This window comes from Rhyacophila brunnea, unplaced genomic scaffold, assembly GCF_057557595.1.
Source record: "Rhyacophila brunnea isolate RB1 unplaced genomic scaffold, BYU_Rbru_1.0 scaffold_11, whole genome shotgun sequence".
NCBI classification, from domain to species: Eukaryota; Metazoa; Arthropoda; class Insecta; order Trichoptera; family Rhyacophilidae; genus Rhyacophila; species Rhyacophila brunnea.
Genome location: NW_028232763.1, coordinates 33,173,046 through 33,198,718, shown reverse-complemented (window position 1 = coordinate 33,198,718; position 25,673 = coordinate 33,173,046). Strand labels below are relative to the sequence as shown.

At 34.4% G+C, this 25,673-nt stretch overlaps 1 protein-coding gene across 3 annotated transcripts in view; it reads right to left on the bottom strand.

Annotated features, from left to right (window-relative positions):
* Window positions 1-25,673, bottom strand: part of LOC147078632 (protein argonaute-2-like) — a 60,883-nt gene that overhangs the window by 5,009 nt on the left and 30,201 nt on the right. For all 3 annotated transcript variants that reach the window (XM_085960292.1, XM_085960290.1, XM_085960293.1), the window contains 5 exons: window positions 22,795-22,956; window positions 16,277-16,498; window positions 3,317-3,406; window positions 1,150-1,278; window positions 927-1,033 (listed from right to left, as the gene is read on the bottom strand). In XM_085960292.1, the coding sequence (XP_085816418.1) occupies window positions 927-1,033; window positions 1,150-1,278; window positions 3,317-3,406; window positions 16,277-16,498; window positions 22,795-22,956 (710 nt within the window). The remainder of the gene's footprint in view (window positions 1-926; window positions 1,034-1,149; window positions 1,279-3,316; window positions 3,407-16,276; window positions 16,499-22,794; window positions 22,957-25,673) is intronic.

Genomic DNA, 25,673 nt, shown 5'->3' with positions numbered 1-25,673 from the left:
AGTAAATTTTTCTTATTTTATTTTGTTTGCGATAAATATATACAGTAAACATACAAAATTCCTTGGGACCAAAAATCGAAAAAAAATTCGAATTACGAAATGTATGGGGGAAAATATTAAAATTTTGAAAAAAAAAATTATTTGATTTTCATTAATTTCGTTTACGATCATAGATGTGCCTACGAAATTTCCGATTCCGTGTGTGTTAAGGGGGGACGTGCGCCGCGTAGGTCAAAATGGAGATTTTATGCTATTTTCAAAGCATTGACCTGGACATTCCTTTAACGTTGTAGATAATCTATTTATATAATTTTGAAACCTTATTATCCTATATATTTATTTTAAACATTTGATGACTGCATAAAGTATTTTACATAAAATAGTATTTTTTTAAACCTCTCGCTCTAATGTTTTAGAATATAGTCATATTTCGGTACATCAATGTGCAGTGGTGTTAATATTTTGTGGGTTTATTAATTTTTAAATGTATTTACAAAATCATTAGTAAAATTAATGTTAACATTATATAGTGACATATTTACGATAAAAAATTATATTGATAATCTCTGTGATCCCAAATTTGACAAGAATTAGGCATTTTATTATTCAAAAAATAAGCAAGATTAACACATTTGAAGAAAATTCTAAAGATACTGATTATAAGCTATGTCTTTGAACATTCAAATGTGATAAACATTCTACGAATAATGTTTGCTCTATAATAATTATTGACCTAAGAATAAGGTAGTATTTTTTTGAAATACGCCATTTCTATTGGCATTTCCCAGTGGCTAAGCTACAAAATACGGCCGTAGCCATAAATTTACAAACGATAAATGAAGTAGGGAGTAAGATCATGTTAACGCGCGTGTTTGAACATGTACCAAACCGAATATTTTTTTAAAAACGGAAAAATGAAATGTTACCTAGTGTGATGCCTCTTCTGCACTACGAAGAATGATATTTTGGGCTGATAATTCGCCTCCAGGGTTGAACAAGCTCGCCTTATAGCCATCAGTTCACTGTTTAGTACCTGCGCATATAAAAATAACCAATAGTTGGTGAATTTATGATTTACGTTCAGTGTATTTTGCAAAGTTTTTAGAGTTTTAAACACTTCTATATAAATATTACAAAAATACAACTCACCGACTCGAATTGGCCATCGGAAACACCATCTCTGAAGATGATAATGTGCTCGGGTTTGAAATTTGTCTTGGAACGGAAAAAGATGAGTTGTTCTTTGATCATGTCACCAAAATCATCAATAATTTCCGTCTGTAAACAACACAATTGAAGCAGTCAGCATTGAGGTATGACAGTCTGTCCTTCTAACCCAGTGGTTTTCAACCTTCCTTGGTCGGCGGAACCCTTGGAGCATTTTGTAAAACTTCGGGGTTAATTATTACAAAAGAGATGTGAAATCGGTGGACAGTGATGATCATGGCCCCCACAAGGGGGGGGGCTGACAGGGCTCTAGCCTAGGGGCCCGTACTCAGGGGGGCCCGGCGTGGCGGGTCAGTCACATATTTAAGATAAACACACATCACAAATTTGCTCTAAGGCATAAAGCCCACCAAAAAAGCGTTCGGTGCGCTCACTACCGAGTAGGCCCCCTCCCACCCGCGCATTACCCTTCACCTATGTAATAAGGGGCTCAAGGAGCACAAAATAATTATTATTATCAGCGTCTCTCATAACAAAGCAATAAAAATATTATTAAATTTCTCGGGGCTTGTAATTAATATAGGACACGCAATAACTAAACAAAGAGTTTACTGTTCTTAAATAATGGCTTCTCGCCAGTCTATCGATGAAGCTTCGAGGAGCGTGATTTTGCTTGCCCTGTTCAATGAATGGACTACGTTGTATTTTCGTTAAGTCGTATCGCTGAGAAGCCAAAAAACGGTGACTCATGGGGCAGGCGGGCACAGTGCGTCGTCAAATCCAGTGTGCGCTGGCGTATTTGATTACGTTGTATTTTTGATGATTTAGACGCTACTTGTGAAATTTTGCGCGAGAGCCCCACTCGCTTCGTTAAGTGGGTTTTACGCCTAATAGTAAGTAAAAAAAAGTCGCCTGCGACGCTATTTCACAAGAGAATTGTATATTTAAAAAATGGGGCCATTAGATGCATTTTGATTGTTTTGTGTTGATACAGTACAACCTCGTTAGTAAGAACACTGTTAATTCAAACTTCGCCGTAATTTGAAATTTTCCTTAAAAAAAAGCCCCTTGAACATTATTTTCATATAAAACCATACCTTTAATTCGAATTTCGTAATTCGAAATGATTTCCCTGGCATACAAAAATATTCAATAAATCATAATAAAGTACACTATTTCATGAGCCAGTCATTGAAAATTGTGACAGACTTTTCTTAAGAAATCAAAAATTACTTATTTTAAGAAGATAATAAAAATAATCCTAACATTTTATGACCCAATTCGGTAGGCACATCTATGATCGGAAACAAAATTAGTGAAAATCAAAAAAAAAAAAAATTTCAAAATTTTAATATTTTTCCCCCATACATGTCATAATTCGTAATTCGAATTTTTTTTTCGATTTTCGGTCCCATGGAATTCGTATTAACGAGGTTTTACTGTACTTGACAACTACATAATTCAAGTAGATGTATTAAAACTACAAAAATCCCTAAAAATAAACCGAAGGCCCTTCCTTGGACACAATTTTGAAAATGCTTCTGTTGTGCGTCACACGTTAAACTTAGCGATAGGTAGGGGGGCCCGCCAAAGATCCTGGCCGGGGGGGGGCATTTTAGGATGTGGGGGCCATGGTGATGATACTTAAGCACAGTGCTGCCCATAACAGAATCGAAGTATCTAAGGTTATTCTCGGTTTTTTACGAATTTCTCGAAATTTACATCTAAAATACTTGAATTATGTACTAAAATTAAAAATCCAATTTAAAAATGAACTCCAGACGCATAATAATTGTGTGCCCTATATTTATAGTCTAGGTCTGTAGTAACCAAGACTCGATTGTATAATTTTCGTGTTTTTTTTAATAAATAATTTTTTTCAAATCTATTTCCCATTTTTTATGTTTTTCATGTCAGTCCTTTTAAAAACGTAGAAATCGTATTTTTCAATCATTGTATTCAAAAGAAAAAATATTTTGAAACAATCCGCCAGTTGACAATCACTGATTTAAATAATTAAAGTTTCACACAAATGTCACTTGGCCTCAATATTGATGACATCGGTAAAATTTTAGGTGCACTTAATTGCGACCCTTTAAAATACAATATAGATAAGATGTGAATGCATATTTCGCTTGAAGTTGGTTACCTTGGGTGGCTGAAGTCTCAGGCAGATATTGTATGGGAAAACACTTATGTGATGTGAAGCAGCTACGGCAGCTATACTCGGCTCATTCATCTGCAAAAAACAATCACATTAAGCAAACACAAACATTATTATGTACATACTACGCATGTACAAATATTTTTACGGATATTTTCAAGAACTTAACACGCTCGGTACCGCAAATGAGAATCCTCGTTATATCAATAATTACGCTGAGTACTGCGCGCGAGGATCCTCGTTTTGTTGCGCGTTTTTAAATAAATATGTTTGCTGTGACATCTATGTATTTTCAACGAAAACAGTTGACATATCGTCGCTTAAGAAACAACACCACGGAAGTCAATTAATAAAAATTTTCAGTGGAAACAAAAAACTTCTCAAAAAATTGAAAATTGATACCTTTTAACTTATTTTTTTTTTGTGTTTAGTTAAAAGAAACACTTTTTTAACTAAACACAAAAAAAATAAGTTAAAAGGTATCAATTTTCAATTTTTTGAGACGTTTTTTGTTTCCCCTGAAAATTTTAATTAATTGACTTCCGCGGTGTTGTTTCTTAAGCGACGATATCCTGTTGGATTATAAAATTCAGTACCGACTGGTATAGATAAAATATCGATATCTGTTTTACCTTCTGTGATATCTATATATATAAAACAAAGTCGGGTTAGTTACACCATTTATAACTCAAGAACGGCTGGACCAATTTTTATGATCTTTGATTTGTTGGATTTGTCTTCGCCCCGAATAGCAGAATAACTATTAAAACATCGGATAAATCACGGAAAAAATAAATTATGAAGAAAATTCATTTTCTCATACATTTTGACATTTTGAACAATGAACCTCACACATTCGAAAATAAAAGAAAAACACAAAAAAATTAAATCCGTATACAACGCCATCTCTGATACATGACAGAAACAAGAAACAAACAAACAAAAGAAAGAATGATAGTCGAAATTTACTGTCAATGGTGTAGTGTGCCCAACATTTTGTGCTTCATGTCAACAGCTCAATTTGCTTGAAAACGATACTCATTGGGATATGACAATCGCTGAAGCAATTGTTTTTACATCTCCAAATCAGATACGCACATTATTTGCTATCATTATTTCGACATGCTTCCCATCGAATCTACCTGAACTGTAGAACAAGTACAAGGATGACATTTCAGAAGACATTTTACATCGAATTCGTGTCAGTTCAGGGAATCCCGATCTCAAGGTGAATGAGGAGATACATAACCAGGCTTTGCTTTTAAAGATCGAATACATGTGTTACCTCATGTGCGGTAGTTTGTTAGTCAAGTTAGGAATGCCAACACCACATCGTGGAATGAACGACGATTTCAATCGAGAATTGGAACGTGAACGTGAATATGATCGAGATGCATTGAACCAATCAGTTCGAACGAATGTACCACTGTTGAATCCCCAACAGAAAGAAGTGTACGATACATTAATGAAGGCAATTAATGATGGAAATGGTGGCTTATTTTTCCTCGACACGCCCGGTGGAACTGGGAAGACATTCCTTATGTCATTGATTTTGGCTACTGTTCGCGCGAGATCCGAAAATGCTGTAGCAGTTGCTTCTTCTGGGATAGTGGCCACGTTGCTAGAAGGATGCCGAACGCCTCATTCAAAGTTGAAATTGCCTGAAACAAAAACCTGCAAACGACTGAAAAACCGACATGCAACATTACAAAACAATCAGTAATGGCTAAAGTTTTGTAAAAAAAAAGTAAAATCATCACCTGGGATGAATGCACAATGGCACACAAACGCGCATTGTAAGCACTCAATTGAACTATGAAAGATCTGCGTTATGACTCAAGAAGTTTTGGAAGCGTAATGATTCTACTATCTGGCGATTTCCGCCAAACACTACCAGTCATTCCAAGATCGGCCGTTGCCGATGAAATAAATGCTTGCCTCAAATCATCGACTCTGTGGCGGCGCTATGTGAAGGAACTTCAGCTGACGACAAACATGCGAGTTGCATTGCTAAACAATCCATCTGCCGAAAATTTCTCCAAGCAATTGCTATCGGTAACGGCCGATGAATCGAACGGATTGATTTCGTTTCCGCTGAATTTTTGCAATTTCGTCTCAACTAAGGACGAACTCATCAACAAAGTGTTACCGAACATCATTGCTAACCACAAAAATCACAATTGGTTGAGTGACCGAGCAGTCTTGCGGCAAAGAACAAAGATGTGGATCACTTAAACTTCACAATTCAAAATCAAATCGTTGGTCCACTGCATTCCTTTAAATCTGTCGACTGTGTAACAAACGAAGACGAAGCAACCAACTATCTAACTGAATATTTAAACTCATTGAATCTGACGATCAACAAATTACAAGGCCAATTCTTGAGTGTTTGTGAATCTATAAAATGAATGTTTCTCTCACGGTCAATTGTACGTAAAATGTTCATGTGTCGGCAACGCACCTGACAACAAAATGAAAAATGTCGTATATCACAAGGTGTTTCAATGAAGGGAATCGACCTGAGTGCAACCCATCCATTTCGTTTTCGCTGAATTTTTGCAATTTCGTCTTAACTAAGGACGAACTCATCAACAAAGTGTTACCGAACATCATTGCTAACCACAAAAATCACAATTGGTTGAGTGAACGAGCATTCTTGCGGCAAAGAACAAAGATGTGGATCACTTAAACTTCACAATTCAAAATCAAATCGTTGGTCCACTGCGTTCCTTCAAATCTATCGACTGCGTAACAAACGAAGACGAAGCACAATTTACAACTGAAGGTTATACGTAGCATGGTCATGTGTCGGCAAACCATCTGCTTTATTCGTTTTCGTACCTGACAACAAAACGAAAAATGTCATATATCACAAGGTGCTTTAACGAAGGGAATCGACCCGAGTGCAACCCATAACAGAAAGTAGTGCAACAATGCTACGCGAATCATTTCGATTCGCTTCAATAAAGCAAATGCCTTGCTGTCACGTGAATTACATTCTTTTGTTTTCTTTTGACCATGTCCGATCCTAATAGAATCATATGGGCCTCCACAGAGTGGAGGTTTGTATTAACAGATTTTATTTTTACGATAAATGGATGTCAGCCACTTGCTCAACGTATTAGGACCATACGCTGACTCATGCACAAATTGAAAAACAATATGTGAACTTCCCAGACCCAGGATTCGAACCTGGGACCCTCGACACTATAGACCGGCGCTTAATCCACGCGGCCATCGTGGGTGTACAGTGTGTACAGTTCAATGTAATTAAAATACTTTTCATTTTAATTTGATTTTGGAACATTTATTGAACTTATTCATTTTAACTTAATAAAAAACTGAATTTAATTCAGCTATTAAATTAACACAAGATTATTGATTCTGAGGCGGTACAAAGTTCGCCGGGTCAGCTAGTTATTAAATAAAAATAACAATTTTATTATAGTGAGACGCCATTTTTGATCATTCTCTCGTGTGACTTTACCGAATTATGTACTGATTTTGAAGACGAAAATTACAGTAATAAGCAATAAAGGGATTCAATAAGGTAAGAGAAATAATTTATCTATGATATTTTATATAATGAATTATGGTTTCTGGCAATATAAATTAATTTTACGTATTTCTTCGTGCACGTAACTTTACTGTCAAAATTTCCGAATGCAAAGTTTGGATGTTCTCATTATTTACCAATCCCTTGATAATGTGCCGATATATTACTTTATAAGATTAGAATATTGAATTATTATGAATATTCTATATAATTATATGTGTTTGAACGAGTATTTAGTTAATTCCACGTGTTTTTCCAACATTCAAAATTTGTTGACTAATGGCGATTTTTGTTGTTGTTCACAGCTGTTCCAAACCAACCGATTTGCCTCCAGAGGACAAAAATTACATAAATAAGCAAAAAAAGGGATTCAATAAGGTAAGATAAATAATTTATCTATGATATTTTATATGTTTATTGATGGTTTCTGGCAATTTAAATTAATTTTACGTGTTTCTTCGTACACGACACTTTACTGTCAAAATTTCCGAATGCAAAGTTTGAATGTTTGCATTATTTGCCAAATACTTGATAATGAGCCGATATATTACTTTATAAGCCTAGAATATTGAATTATTATGAATATTCTATATAATTATATGTGTTTGAACGAGTATTTAGTTAATTCCACGTGTTTTCCCAACATTCAAAATTCGTTTACTAATGGCGATTTTTTTGTTATTTACAACTAATCCAAATCAACCGATTTGCCTCTGATATCCAGATAATTGACTGATCAGATACGTCACAAGATAATAATTTATACGTAAAATATAATTTATATAAGATAATCGAACATTTTGATAAAGCCACATGTTTCCCAAGAATTAAATTCTGTTTACTTATGTCGAATTTTGTTTTGATTCCAGCCTATTTTCACGCATCGAAATAGAGGCCTTTGGAACAGACGACTCCGAGCAGGATTATGCATTCGAGTTATTATATGACTCTGATTCAGATGTTCTACTGGATGCCACCACCGATGTCGCAGACATCACCGATTTCACCGCCGGCCACTCGAGCAACTTTGAGGATGACTTCAACGGTTTCATTAACCGCATTGCAGAGGTGCTAGATGAAACCAGTATGGTGTCAGGAGTCGACACGTCCGAGGACCTACTCCCTGGCCCATCTCAGACAGAAACCAGAGGTCGCGCGGGTGGACGGCGTGGAAGAGGAAGTAGGGGCGGTCGTCCCAGAAGCAGCCGAGGAGGACATGCGAGGTTTAGTGCCAGTGTTACTGAACCGTGGTCAACAGAAGACTACACTCCAGCACCTGGACCGTTTACTGCTGACCCATGTGTAAAAGTGAATGTTGACGTTCAGTCTGTTCATTGATTTTTTAAAAATGTAACCCTAGTCGTAAGTTAGAATTTAAAGATTTTTTAGTAGAGTATTCAATTTCTTTAATGTCTTTTGGTACCGATGTCTCGTCTTCTCCGGCTCTGAGGCGTCATGTGACGCTGGATTCGCCTGTAAGATTATCTGGAGACATGTCCAGACATACCTTACATGCGATTCTAGCGACGCAGAAAAAGGCATATCCAACAAGGCTACGCAAGGTATGTGCCAAAAATAAAAAAAGGGGTGAGACTCGGTACGTGTGTAAAGAGTGTGATGTTCCTCTTCACAAAGGCATCTGCTGGCAGAAATATCACACTATTCGTAATTATTAAACTGTTTTTGATTGTTCCTGAAAGTTTTATTTAAATATTCCCACAAATAAGCCAATAAACCAAGATTATATCATTTACTAGAAAAAACCAATTTCACTCAAATTTGTCCGGGAATAGGGGTAAATTTTATTAAAACCTACAGGGCTGAAAGTGTTAAAAAAAACCATTTTGGACAAGACATTACGAAAACTGCCTGACTGAAAAATACAGTAAAACCTCGCAAATAGTAACACGAATAATTCGAAATTCGCCGTAAATCTAAATCTTCATGAAAAAAAAGTATCTTGAACATTATTTTCATATAAAACCATACCTTTAATTTGAATTTCGTAATTTGAAATGATTTCAGAGTCCCTGGCATACAAAAATATTCAATAAATCATAATAAAGTACACTATTTCATGAGGCAGTCATTGAAAATTGTGACAGACTTTCTTTAAAACATCTAAATTGCTTATTTTATGAAGGTAATAAAAATAATCCTGACATTTTATGACCCATTAACACATCAGTGGCACAACTGCACTCCACTCAAAATAAAAACTATTAGCCTAATCCAGTGGTCGGCAAACTCATTAGTCAACAGAGCCAAATATCAACAGTACAGCGATTGAGATTTCTTTTGAGAGCCAAATTTCTTAAACTTACTATATAGGTAGGTACACTGTTAATGTGATATCATTCTTAATAATGATCTTATTTATTGATAAAAAATAAACTGTAAGTAAGGTATCCATAAAATTAAATCATGACAATGACTGACAAACACTTAATGTGAACAATGACCTTGCATCTCCTTGAAAAGTTTGGAGAAGTCAGGTTCGGATGTTGTTTTTAATTTTAGGCACGATTACAGGTTCTCATCAATAAGATGACTTCTCAATTTACTCTTGATGAGGTTCATGCTTGAAAAAGATTATTCGCATGAATATGTAGAACCGGAAAGGGAAAGAACAGCAATGCAAACAGCGATCATGAGTCAGGAATACCATTCCAGGTATTAAGAATCATCATGTCTTCCTTTTATCCAGGTCTTTCAAAGCAGACTACTAAACTTGTGCTGCGAAACATTTTCACATTTGTTTTTCTCCAATATGTCCATATCAGCACAGAGATGTTCAAATTTTGAGCTCCATAATTCTTTATCCATAAGCTTTATCTATAATTGAGTTGATAATCTTAATCACCAATTCCAAAACTGCGCACAAAGCTCTTCTTGACGAATGATGCAATGGAAAGCAAGTATCTCGTGGTTTATTTCTTTCAAAATAGCAACAACCCCTTTTCTTAAGCTGGTCATACTTAACTTGAAATTGACAAAATTTTGTCAAGTGGAATACGATGTTTTTCCATACACTCAATTATAACATTTGCAATATCCTCTCCACGTGTTTAACATTTGAGTGGCAATAATCCTACCAGTTCTTCTTTAGGACCTGTAGATAAAATAAATCGTTAACTGCTATTGATAAACCTGAAACCAATTAAAGATCTTCGACTTGCTGGTTGGTTATATTCGAAGACATTTTGTTCTCTTAACGGTTTCTGTATATTTTTGACATAAACCAAAATCAAATATCAAAAACGGGCATAAGCGATTATCTTTCATGACGTGTTTTTTCTCCTGAATAGAAGGATCGAAGTTTTAGACATCTGCATCATTTTCGGAATTTTGTTGACATATACCACTTCTGCTAACCACGGATATATAATAGGCATTTAGCTAAATTCACATAGCTTTCATGCATACACATTTAACCCGGTGCGTGCTTCTGTATCGAATGTAGTACGTGAAATTTCACAACACTACGGGGCTACAGCGCTTCTGTCACCAACGCTGTACGCAAAAATTGCCCGGTCAATAATGTAGAAAATAAACGACGCATATTTTTGAAATCTCTACCATAATTTGCCTTGTTTCGTTACAAACGGTGACATCTATATAATATTGTCAAATATATTTTGTTACAATACTAAAAACTTTGATGTTTGACGTCCCTTCGAAGGGCCGTCAATCGTCGCACATTCAATTTTGGTTTGAAACATCGCGCCACTTTACTGCATGTGCGCGCAGTATAGGTATGTAATATCACTGTTGTGAGAGGACTGTGCAAAGAATCGCTCTTGTTGCTTTGCCGTACAAAATATTATGTACTTTACGCGATCTATTGTATTTGTGTGAATTTTATTATAATATTTATAAATATTTTGTCTGTATTATGTTTATGTGTTTTTAACTATACCGTTTAAACTGTTATAAGGTGTTTTAACTATAATTTTTTTGGACTATTTTACCTTTGTATCGTGTGAGTGTTTGGTTTCAAACTCTTTTCAAACTTCAATATGGCTGATGAAAGTGAAGAATTGGACTCTGATTACGAAATGTCCGAAGATGAATTGTAACCATCTGATCTCAGTGATGTAGGTATATCAGAAGAGCCAATTGAACACTTGAGAACATGCGACATCCGGACCCTATGTTCTGATCGTGTATGAGTTTGATGATTTTCAATCCGGCATAGCTAACAATGATTTAACTGACACTTCGCCCGAGTGTCTTTTTTTTGAACATTTTTTAAACCGTGATATAATGCTGAAGGTAGTCCAACAAACATTTTTTTCAACTACCGGTATAATACAGAAGAACTTGAACCAAAATCACGTTCTCATAATTGGGCCGATACAACTGTATCACAACTATATGCATTTTTTGCGGTGTCAATGCTCATGACACGAAACAAACATATGTCACTAGAAGAACACTGGAGTACGGATTATTTTTTAAGTGCACCCATTTTCGGTCAGACGATGCCTAGGGACCGATATGAGTTATTGCTCCAAATGTTACCTCAGATAGACTAAATAAAATTAGGTTACTTTTAGAGCATACACGCAAAATGTTCAAAGAGACGATGATTCCGCAACAAAATCTCTGTATCGATGAGAGCATCATTGTTTTTAAAGGGAGACTTATTTTTAAACAATATATTCCATTGAAGCGTCAACGTTTACGGTATTAAAATGTTCGTGTTGTGCGAACGTTATGACGGGTTATATTTTAGATTTTATTATTTATTGTGGTGAAAGGACAGACATAGTGAATAGCCAAAACTTTGGAAATTCTGGAGCTGTTGTGATAACGCTGCTGACCGAGTACCTGGGCAAAGGGCATTCGTTGTAGTACGATAACTGGTACACCGGTCCAGTTATTCAAGCACCTCCATGAAAATCAAACCAGTACTTGTGGGACTGTACGTAAAAATTAAAGAAATGCCATGCTTCAAAAAGCTGAAAAAGGGGGAAACAGAGGCAAAGTCAAACAGCCCATTGTTGGCTCTCAAATGGTGTGACAGAAGAGATGTTCCACATGCTTACAACCATGCACGATGACTCCTTTGGTCCAACCGGTAAAACTAATTTTAGAACCGGAGAACCCATAATGAAGCCAGAGTGCGTTTTAGAGTATAATAAAAATATGGGGACTGTTAACAAGGCCGATATGATGCTCAGCAGCTTGTCATGCATGAGGAAATCTGTGAAATAGTACAAAACTGTAACATTTCACATGATTGACCTCTATTTATTAAATGCTTTTTATATGTATAAATCTGTTACTGGTAGTAAAAAAACTCTAGGAGAATTTCAATTAGTTGTGATCAGCGGCGGCTCCTCTAATACCATCCAAGTGCTACGCACTGCCTGCATTTCTGAAGACATCACTCAACTTATCATTGTTATTCATATGTGTATCACTCACTTCGCGAAGTAGAACATGTAGCAGTATTATGAACAATACCTCGGTTCATGGGCGCAAAGCGATTGCGATCCAAATGGATTTTCAGTTTGCTCAGGATTACAATGAGGTCATTGTATACTTCTCAAACGGAAGTCCAATGTTCCCATGGTAGCGTTTTGTGTAGCATTTTTTACACACTTTATGATCGGTGCACGAAATTAGGACTCTAGAAACAAAAACGCCAGTTTCTGTTTTATAACAATAATTGGCGAGTTAATTTTTAACAATTCCACATTTAAGATTTAATGAATCGCCAAACTTTTACGAACATACAAACTGCCGCATTTATTTCTAAACCACTCAAATACATTCAGTATAAAAAAAAACACATCTGCGGTTATTTATTTGCTTGACGCATTCATTGTTCGGAGTGTTAAGCCGTAAACCGTGACATTTATTTTTCTTTATTGATATTAAATCATTCTGCTGAAATGAAATCAACTGTTTAAAAACTTTTTTATGAAATAGAATAAATAAACAAAGACATATTTAAATTACCTTCTGAGAAGTTCGACGTTTCGATCTTTTTACACTAAGATATTATCTAAGCTTATAGACACGGCAGCCTTCGGTGATTAAGGTAATCATGGAGAGACGCTTTACGACCTTTACGTGGCTAGGACAAGACGTGTTCCTGATGCCGCCAAAGAGTGTGACACTGCGTACCCTTATGGCACAGCTTCAAGGGTTCCGTTGCCATTGCCGGCCTTCTCTCACCCTGCAGCGGTGCTACAAAAGCGACCTACGTGCTGCAGGTCTGACATGGCGGGAGGCGCAAGAGTTGGCGTTGAACCGAGGGAAGTGGCGTGAACTTGTGCTTGCCCTATGCTCCAATGCTGGGTATAGAAGGTAAACCATTGCACACTACCAGAAAATGCTATTCTGAAGACCACCGGCCGCCACTGGTCGTGATAAAACAATTAGTTGCTAAGTATGCTGTGAAAATCATGAAAACTCCACAACCCAGACCAATCCCACACATTCCGCCCACGGCAAGTAAAAAGCCCAGAAGACGCTTGTCAGGTGTACAGAAATTCAAAAATTAATATAAAAAAAAGTCTCTTATCTAGATAATACAGTAAAACTTTGTTAATACAAATTCCATGGGACCGAAAATCGAAAAAAAATTCGAATTACGAATTACGAAATGTATGGGGGGAAAAAAATTGAAATTTTGATTTTCATTAATTTCGTTTCTGATCATAGACGTGCCTACCGAATTGGGTCATAAAATGTCAGGATTATTTTTATTACTATCATAAAATAAGTAATTTTTGATGTTCTAAGAAAAGTCTTTCACAATTTTCAATGACTGTCTCATGAAATAGTGGACTTCATTACGGTTTATTGAATATTTTTATGTCAGGGACTCAGAAATCATTTCGAATTACAAAATTCGAATTAAAGGTATGGTTTTATATGAAAATAATGTTCAAGGGACTTTTTTTTGGGAACATTTCGAATTACGGCAAATTTCAAATTATCAGTGTTCTTACTAACGAGGTTTTACTGTATGTGTTATCTTTGTAATGTAGCTCTCTGTCTCAGTCCTTGTTATAAAATCTACCACTCTTCAAAACAATTTTAAATATGTAAATAAAAATAAATATGTAACTCATTAATAATATTTAAGAGTACATAAGTGAAACGGCAAATAATTTTCAACCGTATGTGGGACGTAATTTCGGCCGCGTTGCCATTCGGAGAGCGATAGTCGACTTGTGAGCACGTCAATTTGTTTTGTGACGGCGTCGGAGGAATATATTTTTAAATCGTGTAAAGATGACTAAAAAACGTTCCGCATGTACTTGAAAAAGAAACCATGCCAATGAATATACTATTATTATTAGTAATATAACAATAAACATAACATTAAATGGATGCATGTTGGATTTTTATGATAAATTATATTTCGTTTGGCTCGCGTCATTTGCACAATCCGCGCATCACCTCGTCACGATCTTTTTAGACCATGCCTCAGCTGAGGTGTAGCCTTAAGACGATACATCAATGAAACGGAAAATAATTTTCAACTATAGGCGCGATGAAATTTTGGACTCGCTGGCATTCGGAGAGAGAACGTCGAGCGACGGGGGTATTAATTCTTAAATCGTGTAAAGATGACTAAAAACGTTACCAATTTACTTGAAAAAGAAAACATGTCAATGAATATATTATTATTGTTACTAATAGAACAATAAACAGAACATTAAATGGACGCATGTTGGATTTATATGACAAATTATATTTCATTCGGCATGCGTCATTTACACCCGTGACCCGCAATCCGCGCATCACCTAGCCACGATCTTTTTAGACCACGCCTCAACTGAGGTATAGCCTTAATAGCTGTTTAAGTGTCTGCCTAAAAGTTTGTTTAGCTTAAAATTGCGCTATATTTACGACCCTACTCCGGAAAAAACATTATGTGTGATTAATTTATTACCACTTGTGAAGTGTTCTATACTTCCATTGCATGCATACAAGAGCGTGAAAAAAATGTGCACCTTGCAATGCTCTATATCAGTGCTCCGCAACCTTTTCACACCCAGGGCACACCAAAGGTCTTCCCAGAATTCCGCGGCACACCACACGTAAAACAATTTATACACCAAAACAAGGACCCCACATCCTGAAGGGAGACCCCAGACCAAGATCTTTGGTGGGCCCCCCTACCTGTCGCTAAGGTTAAAAACAGCATGATACTCTAAAATAGCGTTTTTTCAAATAGTGTTCGAGGTAAAATTAATGGTATTGATTTTATGTTTAGCGATTTTTCGTATGGTTATATTATTATAATTATGGTTAGTTGTCGGGTTAGGAATAATTATTAGTCGAGTATTGACACAAAAATAATAAATTGTATCCTACAATGAGATGTTTTAAAATATAAATATTGACGTAGTAAAATAGCGCCTTTTTTTTACTCGAAAATGGGAGCTGATCTGCGATAGCCTTGTCGAATGTCCGAGGACATTTTTATTAACTGAAATCCAGAAAATAGCCAATGGAACATCGGCGAAGTACAGTTTTAGCGTCCCGTCGTTCATCAATTCAACAAATTCCTCTCGAATTTATAGGAAAAGTACTTCTATAGAATTTTCTTAGAAGGTTGCAAAAGGGTTTCGTATCCAGTCGCATTGATTGTATGAAAGTACTGTTGAAATTTCTTTTGCAGCAAAGTTAAATGTTTTTGAGACGGATCCAAAATTGATTGCTTGTTTTCAATGGCGGTCTGGTGATTCATTTGGAACATTTGTAGAGATCCTTGTCTAAACTCCTTCTGCCAAAGTTCGAGGTTATTTTTGAATTCTTCTAATTTACCAGAGCACGTCAATATATTTTCATTCTGACCTTGCATTGTTTTATTAAGTTCACGCAGGTGCTCAAATATATTACCAGCCATGTACGCAATTTTGGCTATTGCACCGCGGCACACCGGTTGCGGAGCACTGCTCTATATACATAAAGGCAAATTGGTGGATCTGTTAGAAGTGGTAAGTGATTGTATAGAATTTATTTGTTTGGATATTTTTGACATTATGACTGATTTATTATGGTTTTTTAGTTGTAAAATAATCTGAACATGTCTAGGTGCCCAAAGAGTCGTAAAACTTATTTTTTATTGCCATTTTTATTATAAAACACATACTAAAATCGATAGCATGTATTGGGTTGATAGTTTGTAAAGCATTCAGAGCCATTCATTGGTCGGCATATTGGTATTAAACAGTATGCAGCCAATGACATATGGATTGGTTGGTATGGAGTAGTTTTCAGCCAATAAGATTTTATATCAAGTTCGCCCAGACTGAATGTGAGCAATGTAAGATTTTCGTTTGTGAGAACATCTCCATGAACACAGTGAAAAAATTATACCTCATTGGGTTAAACAGATGAAATAAAGCATTTGTTACCTGTCCAGGACTGGGGTGCGTGACATCGGCTCCGACTATCATGCAGGGCCTCTTAAGGCAGTTGGGGATGATGGAGGCAAACATTTTATGGTTGACGCAGTTTAGTTTGGCATTTACTTTAAGGAGGAGCATCTCCGCAGTTGTAGGTTTGAAGCGTCCAACCGTGTTGCCTTTTATGCACTGGGTTAAGACACCATATCTCAACTCGGCCGTCTGTTTTACCTGAAATTATGTCATAGGTGAATTACGGTCGATATCTCTGAAAAGAATAATATGGATCATTTGGACCGCGGTATGTGTTTGACTCAGTTACACTTTAATTCAGTACCCATGCAAAATTCAAATATATTCTAATTCAACCATTTTTGAAATTGGCACAGCTGTAAAAATAGCTTATTTCTATCTAGTAAAAAATAGTCTGAAATGATATATTATTAGTATACAAACAATATGGAAATATTTTATACAGATATAAGGAAGAAATGTTATTTTTAATGACAAAAGTACTAGAAAAATGGATAGTGCTGTTTTATTTATCTTATTTTTTATTTCTAAAGTTCTCATATATGTACAGTAAAACACTGTTAATACGAACATAGTTGATTCGAAATTCACTGTAATTTCAAAGTGTTACAGTATTTTACCAAATTTTGTATGTTGTAGTTCGAATTTTTTGTCTACGTTCCGCGTCCCATCAATTTCGAATTAAGCGGGTTTTACTGTATGGATAAAAATTGTAGCTTCTAAATCGAAAGGTCAATGGATCGGACTCATCCACTGCCTTTGATTTTTATTTCGTTCGTCGACGAAATCCTTGTCCTAAAAAACCTATTTGGGTCGTATAGTACTGACATAAAATTCATGTCTAAATAAAACACGGTTCTTGTCGGTTTACACTTTACAGCAGTGGTTTCCAAACTTTATGTTACTACGTCTCCCTTTTAAAAAATCAAATCTTGGTGCCCCCCCCCCCTTTTATTTCATTAAATAATAGACACCTTTTAGTCAACAATGTAGGTACTAATACAAAAATGAAAAAAACATATAACAATAAACAAGGTTTTACTACTTAGAGTTGGGTTTCGGGAATTTCCCAACGGGAATTCTTTAGAAATTTTCAAGATGCTCCATCCCGAATCTTGAGAATTGAAATTTTTAACATTTCGGGAATTCCTGGATCTCGAGAATCTTTTCTCGGGATTCGGGATTTCTTTATTATCAAGTATTAATTGAAAAACGATTTTCTATAATATGAAAAAAGTGGACAGAAAATAAGAGAGAATAATAAGAAAGACTGATCGGGGCATTTAACACAATTATTAAGCCAACGTCGACTCAAAATGAGCGCACTTTTTAAACATCAGGGAATTTTGTGTCTGAAAAGCGTACGCCATTATCAAATGCAGCCATTGACAGTCTGTGTTTTTTGAAATTCGATTTTAATAAGTAATGTTTTGAATTATTTTTGTTTTCTACTACTTTCCTACTTCTATTTTGTCTTCTTACTTAAAAAAAAATCATATTTTTTTGGAATTTGTCTGTTTTTACACTGATTTTAGGATTTTTACAGGTTTTTTTTTCTTTTTTTTGATATCTCGAGAATTCAAAATTTCATCATTTCGGGAAATCCCGAATCTCGAGATTGAGATTTTCTCGGGAAATACCCAACTCTATTACTACTTATATCGAAGGTATATTTATTTTTAAATTAATTTGTTTTTCATGCGATGAATGTGCTTGTTTATTAGCACAATCAATTTCAATAGCAGTCAATCCAAATTCATCATCGTTCATTGACAAATGGATTCTATCATGGGCCCCACATCCTGAAGCGGGCCCCCAGGCCAGAATCTATGGCAGGCCCACCTACTTATCGCTGAGGTTAAGGGCAGCGGCGGCTTTTCTAATACCATGCATGTGCGCTGCACTCCTTTTTCCTAAACATCACTTAATGTGCATCAATGCTATTCATAAGTCATCACTCGTTTATCGCAATTTAATCTAAATAAATTTGTAGCAAAAGCATGTACCCACTGAACAGTCATCGAAATCGAGCGCTCGTGTGAGCGCCCTAATATCGATCTTAGTTTGCCATTCATATTACATTGTGTAATAACAGTTCAACCCGACACATGAAACACATAAACAAGTCATATTTACTCAAAATTTTATCGCTGCTTCAGACGCAGCAGTGTTCACAAAATTCGATACAAAAAAAAAAAAAAAACAGTATACCATGTTCTTTTACCAAGTGAGTGAATTATTGTAACATGATGTCATATTTTTAACGCCTGAGTTTTATTGTATTTTGTAGACGAAGCGAGTAAGGGACTGACGCATTGTCGAGTCGAAAAATACGTACCTACCTATTCAAAACAATCGATGGTTATATATTTTTTTTTAAATATTATTTTCTTGAAATATTATTTACCTCCTATCTATATCTATCTATCTATAGCTATCTATAGTCGGCTTTAAATGTTTTGTCACGTTATTTCGATAATTTTGTTCATAAAAATAAATTTTGAATAAAAGATTCCTAATAATACATATAATTATTGTATACCCAGTGAAGTGTATGTGTTTTAAAATGATGTCGGTAAACGTAGACTTTATCAAAAATAATAAGAATTCTTTCGAAGAAAGAGTCAGAATAAAATAAGGATGGTCCGATGACATCTGTGGAAAGTGAAAGGTGTTTTTCAACCCTTTAAAGAATTAAATCGTCTTTAAGAAATACCATGAATCAGGACAGACTTAACTGTCTATCTGTGTTAAGCATCGAGAAAAAACTTTTACAAACAGTTCCAGACTTTAATGACAAGTGATTGAGGTGTTTGCCAAACACAAACAACGCCGAATTGATGTTCTTTTTAAATGAGGTAAGAAAATTTTTAGTGCACCCCCAATGAGACCAATTTTGGAAACCACCGGCCGCCACTGGTTAAGGGCAGTGTGGTGCTCTAATGTAGTGTTTCCTAAATTATACACGGGAGTTATCATTTAAGTATATCAATCATCATATAGGTATCACATCAAATTGCAACGCACAACCTCATATTTAAAATATTTAATAGCTCTGACTTTTTTTTATTATTAACCCTTTTCCTCCTAAGTGATTTAGCCTAGCATATGTAAAAACTCCCAAGCGTTTTTTGCCAAAAATTCGTAGATTTAGTTTTTTTTAAATAAATAATTCTACATGTTTTAAAAATTTGAAACTTTTTTTGTGTGTTCTCAATGGTGTATAAAGCAATAATAAGTAATAATATTGATAGTTTACACCAATAAAATAAAAGAAAAAAATAATGTATCAATATTTATTTAGAAATGAACGGATAAAACTATGTTTGAACTACAAAACAAGTGTGACGACATTTTTTTATTTATAAATGATATATCAAAATTTATAGTATAATCTATTCTTATCTAGTAACAGAAAAAAAAATAAACATAATATTATTTATAAACATGAAATATAATTTTTATAAAGTAATCAAAAAAAATCGTAAAGTGTCAAGGTATTCATGAATATTATTCAATACACAAAATCGCACGAGAATTCGATACATTATCGGGAGCAACTGATATGGGAATGAAGTAATTTCAAAAAATAAGTTTCAAAGCACTAAATCTATTATAATAATATTTATTCATGTATTTTTTCACCATCGTGCCAAAAGAACAGTGGTCCTTCATTCTTCGTTCCGTCAGAGTTCATTAACCCGGCCGCCGCGTCAGTTTCAATATGAAAGAAGCCGGCTCTGCGGTAAGGTTTTTATAAATGCTGTGCTTCGCTGTATTATGATAAATACGGCAATTAAAAATAGCTGGTATAACTGTTATCATGCCTAGATACATAAGGTTCGAAGTGCCACACTAAAAAATAGAATCGATTGTTGAATTTAGCTGTGTTTACTTCAATGAAATCATTGATAGTCCTTTGTATTGAAAAATCGGAGCCATGTTTGATGACGTAGACACGCTTGTGCGCCCATAAAAATTAATAAATCACTCACTATAATATTTTACTCATGTTAGAAACACTTAAAAATGCCATTAAAAATATTGAAAATAATAGCTTTTATGTGTGTGTCGCATATTATTACATGTTTTATGGTTCGCGTAAAGTTGAGTCCACACTGGTTGAAATATTATAATAATTTCTTTTGTTATTTTTTGAGTGAAATTTGGATTTTTACTAGATTAAACTTTTCAGTTTTATTGAGCACTGTGTTATGTTAGTGATTGTCGTTTTATGTTTTATAAAAAAAACAATATTTATTTTGTAAAATCTGCGTAATTTGTAATGCGTAAAGTGCTATAAAACATTTTTTGCGTGAGGTTTTAAAATTTTATAAACATTAAATTGCATGCAAAGATAATATGTAATATCGTTGAAAAGTCAATATTCCATGATTTATATTTTATATTATGTTGTATTATACCCGTGTGTTTTTTTTATACTTACGTTTATTTATACGTTTTATATATTCCTTCATAGTGATTCGTAATTTATTGGTAAAACTCGCAATCGTCCAAACTAAAATATAATAATATATTATATTTTTTCATTCCGTGTGGACGCATCTTTACAAATATTTACGACTTTCAATAATGAGCTCGATTTATGACTTTCAAACAATTGGGGTGACACATGATGACATGACCATGAGTAATAAAAATAAATGACATAATCCAGAACACAAGTTCAAGTACATATTTAGAAATATTTCGACGACACATTATTTATTGTTTTCGGTTCGGTTTTTTGGTTGTCTTTTATTCCCGCAAACATGGTGTTGTTAAGATCGCGGTGAATATTCAACTTTACAAGGTAAATCACTCGGCGCACACTCAACTCGAATGAAAATATTTTGTATGCCTAGTGCGCAGGCGCTGTAAAATACCGCGTAGATTTGAACTGATGCAATCGTACCGGCGAATCTCAATAAATCGAGAGGGTTCGAAAGATCGATGATTATGAAATTAAAACAACATATTTTTGACAAAGTTATATAGGTGGAAGTAGGCGGATGGATCGGGCTATTTTTTAATAAAATTCTCAATGCCGCATGAAAAATATTTCTTGCGTTATCCACAGGTCAAGGTTTGCGTATCTGACTGCTATACGGTCGCCCATGTGTTACGTACTAGCTGTATCCTACCGGAATACGGTCGCCGGGAAAGGGTTAAAATTACTAAATTCATAATTATGTGATATATGAATCATAAAACACTAAAAGAAATCTCAGAATTTAAAATGTGTCATAAAAATAATGTTTTATTATTTTTATGACCCTCTTTGGCTTCGAGTTTGACAGCAAGAACAATTATGACTTGTGAGTTATTAGGGTATGCCACAATTATAATCAAGTGCCACACTAAAATAAATATTAGTCACACCTAACACATACCGAATATAGTGCTTTGTCTACATGAGATGAAATATGAAGGGAAAAAAATTGAATTAAATTGTAAATTTGGATCCAAACTTTCGGCCGATGGATCGGCCCAGATGGAGTTTTCGCATAGGTATGGTGGGCCGAAATATCAGCCGAATGGGAGTAAAAGGGTTAATAAAATAATGTGAAAAGTGCATTAGCAAACTGACCAAGAACTCAGTAAATAGATTTTTGTTTGCATATATATGGTGCAGAAATCATTCAAAAGTGGAAACGTGGCGAACTTATTTTTTTTTGTAATTTTGATTTCCAAAGCTCCAATTTTTTATGAATACCTTCACTTTGTCTTTTTAAATCAGTGAATGCATTGACGGTCGTTGCATTGATTTAATCCCTGTATAATTTCAACCAAATAGACAAGTTTAACAACAAAATTATCATTCCTAAACAAATTTGCCTCAAATTTCAACATTATGATTAAATTTGACCCTTTTATTTCATTTTTTCACGAGATAGCCAGCGTGCTTTACAATAGTATAGAAGTGACGTATTATAAAATTAGTCTCCATATTTTCAGACAGGTTTGCAAAAACCTTTTATAGGACTATTTTTTTTATGTAATTTATAATTAGCGGCTGTTTTATAAACTATGCATTTGCAAACTGCGAACATGTGGCTACATTAATTGTGTTAAACTTTTCGCGCCTCCCTTTACAACACTCCGCGCCTCCCAGTTTGGAAATCACTGCTTTACAGGAAGCCAGCATGGATTATTTGTTATGTTAGGTTATGTTAGGTCAGGTTTTCATTCATCCATGAATTTTGCCAAAATCAGCTATGAAAATTGAATTAATGTTCCTATTGAATCTAATAAAATTGGAGACCATATAGTATACGGTCTCTTTCCGATAGAAATAAACGGCGAACTCACGGTGAACTGTGCCACGGTGAAATGTTTTACGTACAATTTTCATGTAACCGACAAAATCATGGGTAATCATTACAGATCAGCGGGGTGGGGTTCACTTTCCTAGGAATTAGGGAGTCAAAAGGTAAAAAGCATTTACTTCAAAAATGACTCTAATCACGATAAAGAAGAATAGCAGTACTTACCCGTGCATAGTCGTCACCGTAGCTCCCGATAATGGCCACAACGAGCTGCACTTTGTCTTGTTTGGCTGTCATCATAACTGAATCTAGATCTCTTTTCTCGATTTTACGGATGCTTCTCGGCCTGCTGATGGCCATGCCTGCCTTGTTACCAGCGCTGATTAACTGTAAATGAGTACAATAATGGCATCTACATATTACAATGACCAATTTCAGATTTTACCAATGCTCAGAGAATAACTTAACCTTAACCTAATTAATTTGATATTGAAGATAGCGAAATAAAAAATACAAATTACGATAATTTCTTGATACAATAAATTAATATTAGTTATCGTTAACTGACCCCAGGCAAAACAAGGCAGTAACATAACTTCACTTTCATTGACATGAGGGTGCCATATTTACTTATTGCGATTTACACTTTTGGCGCTGTTTTATTTACAGCATAACCTCGATAATTCAAAATCCAAGGGACCCTGAAAATTTGATTTCAAATTAGCAAAAATCGCTATACCTAAATCAAATTTTCCGGAAAAAAAAATTTCATCAATTTGTATGGGGATGATGTAGTATTGAAAAATAGTGTTACGTGGTATTTTTACCAGTGAAAAAAAGTAATTTAATGGTGAACTAGTCCGAAATATGTGTTTTTTACAGTAATTGAGCACTAATTATTGAGACCAAACATAGAAGATCTGGTTCAAGCAGAACAGATCCATCCATCCCATTAAAATTGTTATTGAAATTTAATGTATACTGTACGACAACATTATTTAGGCGACAACAGGAAGTCGCCCTTGTCGCGTATAGAATATTTCTCAGTGTAGTCATTTTTTGAGAAAACAAATCCCGCGAAATTAGGTTTTTAATTTATATCAATTCTATTCTCAGTAAGTAATTAATTTATAAGTCTAATTATTGTAAGATAAGTATCAATAGAAAAATTATTTCAAATAATTTGACCTCTTAATTGTTATTATATTAGGTTAATTAATACAGCGTAATTATTGAATTTGGAAGGAAATATATCATTGAACCCACATTAACTGCTAATATTGCTGCAGGTATTTATTAATTAAATAATTAGAACACAAATTATGACTAAATAAGTAGAAGTGAAAGATATAACATATTCAATATTATATTGATGACCCAATCACATTTTTTTATAATTTACAAATTTTTTATCGTATTTTTACTAAAATTGTTGTAGAAACATATACAGTAAAACCTCGTTAATACGAATTCCATGGGACCGAAAATCGAAAAAAATTTCGAATTACGAATTATGAAATGTATGGGGGAAAATATTAAAACTTTGAAAAAAAAAAATTTTTTTTTTGATTTTCATTAATTTTGTTTCCGATCGTAGATGTGCCTACCGAATTGGGTCACAAAATGTCAGGATTATTTTTATTACCTTCTTAAAATAAGTAATTTTTGATTTTTTAAGAAAATTCTGTCACAATTTTCAATGACTGGCTCATGAAATAGTGTACTTTATCACGATTTATTGAATATTTTTGTATGCCAGGGACTCTGAAATCATTTTGAAATACGAAATTCGAATTAAAGGTATGGTTGTATATGAAAATAATGTTCAAGGGACTTTTTTTTCAGGAAAATTTCGAATTACGGCGAATTTCAAATTATCTTGCTAACGAGGTTTTGCTGTACCTACTGTGAAAATAATTTTTTATAAATTGATTTAATGACAATAATGTTTATTCTTGAAAATATTCTTCTTGCCAATTTATTATTACACTGCCAGTGTACTTAAATGATAATTTATACTTAATTATTATACGTCTAAAAATATTAATAAAACAGATTACGATACACACAACTATATAATATACAAACATAATTCCCAGCATTTGGGGAAATATTTCTTGTATCACAACACTGAATTTTGACATACCTGACATGGCCGCCACCCGTGATATGGGCTTGTTTAAGTATTGTATAGGCTCGCCTTTTAAATGCGACTCTTTTTCTTCTTCGCAATAAATCAAAAGTTTACTAATAATAATTCGAACATCACTTCGTATTGTTTTAACCATCTTTTGAATATAAAAAGCTTCAAATTACGTAAATTGATAGATGCGTCCAATACGAGTGTCAAAAATGTAATGAATAATTTGGGGGCATTCCTTATTTGAAACCGGAAGTCCGATTAGCTGTACTGGAGGGGATCGTAGTTCACAGTTTTGCCACGTAGCCAAGATGAAGTTGCCGGACAATACATAACAATATATATGTAATATTTTCTTAATACATACATGTTTGTAAAAAAATGTTTTATTCACAACAGCCTATAAGCACTGCCGCGCCCGTAGGTATGTGGCCCCCAATTTCTTTAAAATAATATAGATTTTCTTATTTTATTAAAGGGGTCCGCGAGCCATCGAACAATTTTTAAAGGGACCGCCACGCAGGAAATTTTTAAAAGTTTGAGAAATGCTGATCTAGAGTAGAGATGGGAAAACTGGTCGATTTTGAAGACTAAGTGTACTTACTACCAGTATAAAAAAATACTTAGTATATAAACTTGTTCCAAAATACTTACTAGTATTTGGAATATAGATCGTTTGGCGTGTATATGCGACAAAAGTTTGATACTCAACTGAAACTAACTATTCAATATTGACTCAATATTATTAGTATTTTAAAATACGTATCGGCTCAGGGAACTCAGATTGTGTATCGGCTTCAATATAATCGCTAAAAATACGCTAAGCTCCGCTTGTCGAAAAGTCCCATTTATTATAAAATTTTAAATTCATGAGTTGTTTTTAGGTTTTAGTTTTAGGTTACAATATTATTGTTAACAAAAATGAATAACAGTGATTTTTTAAATTTTAAACATGTTTTGAGCG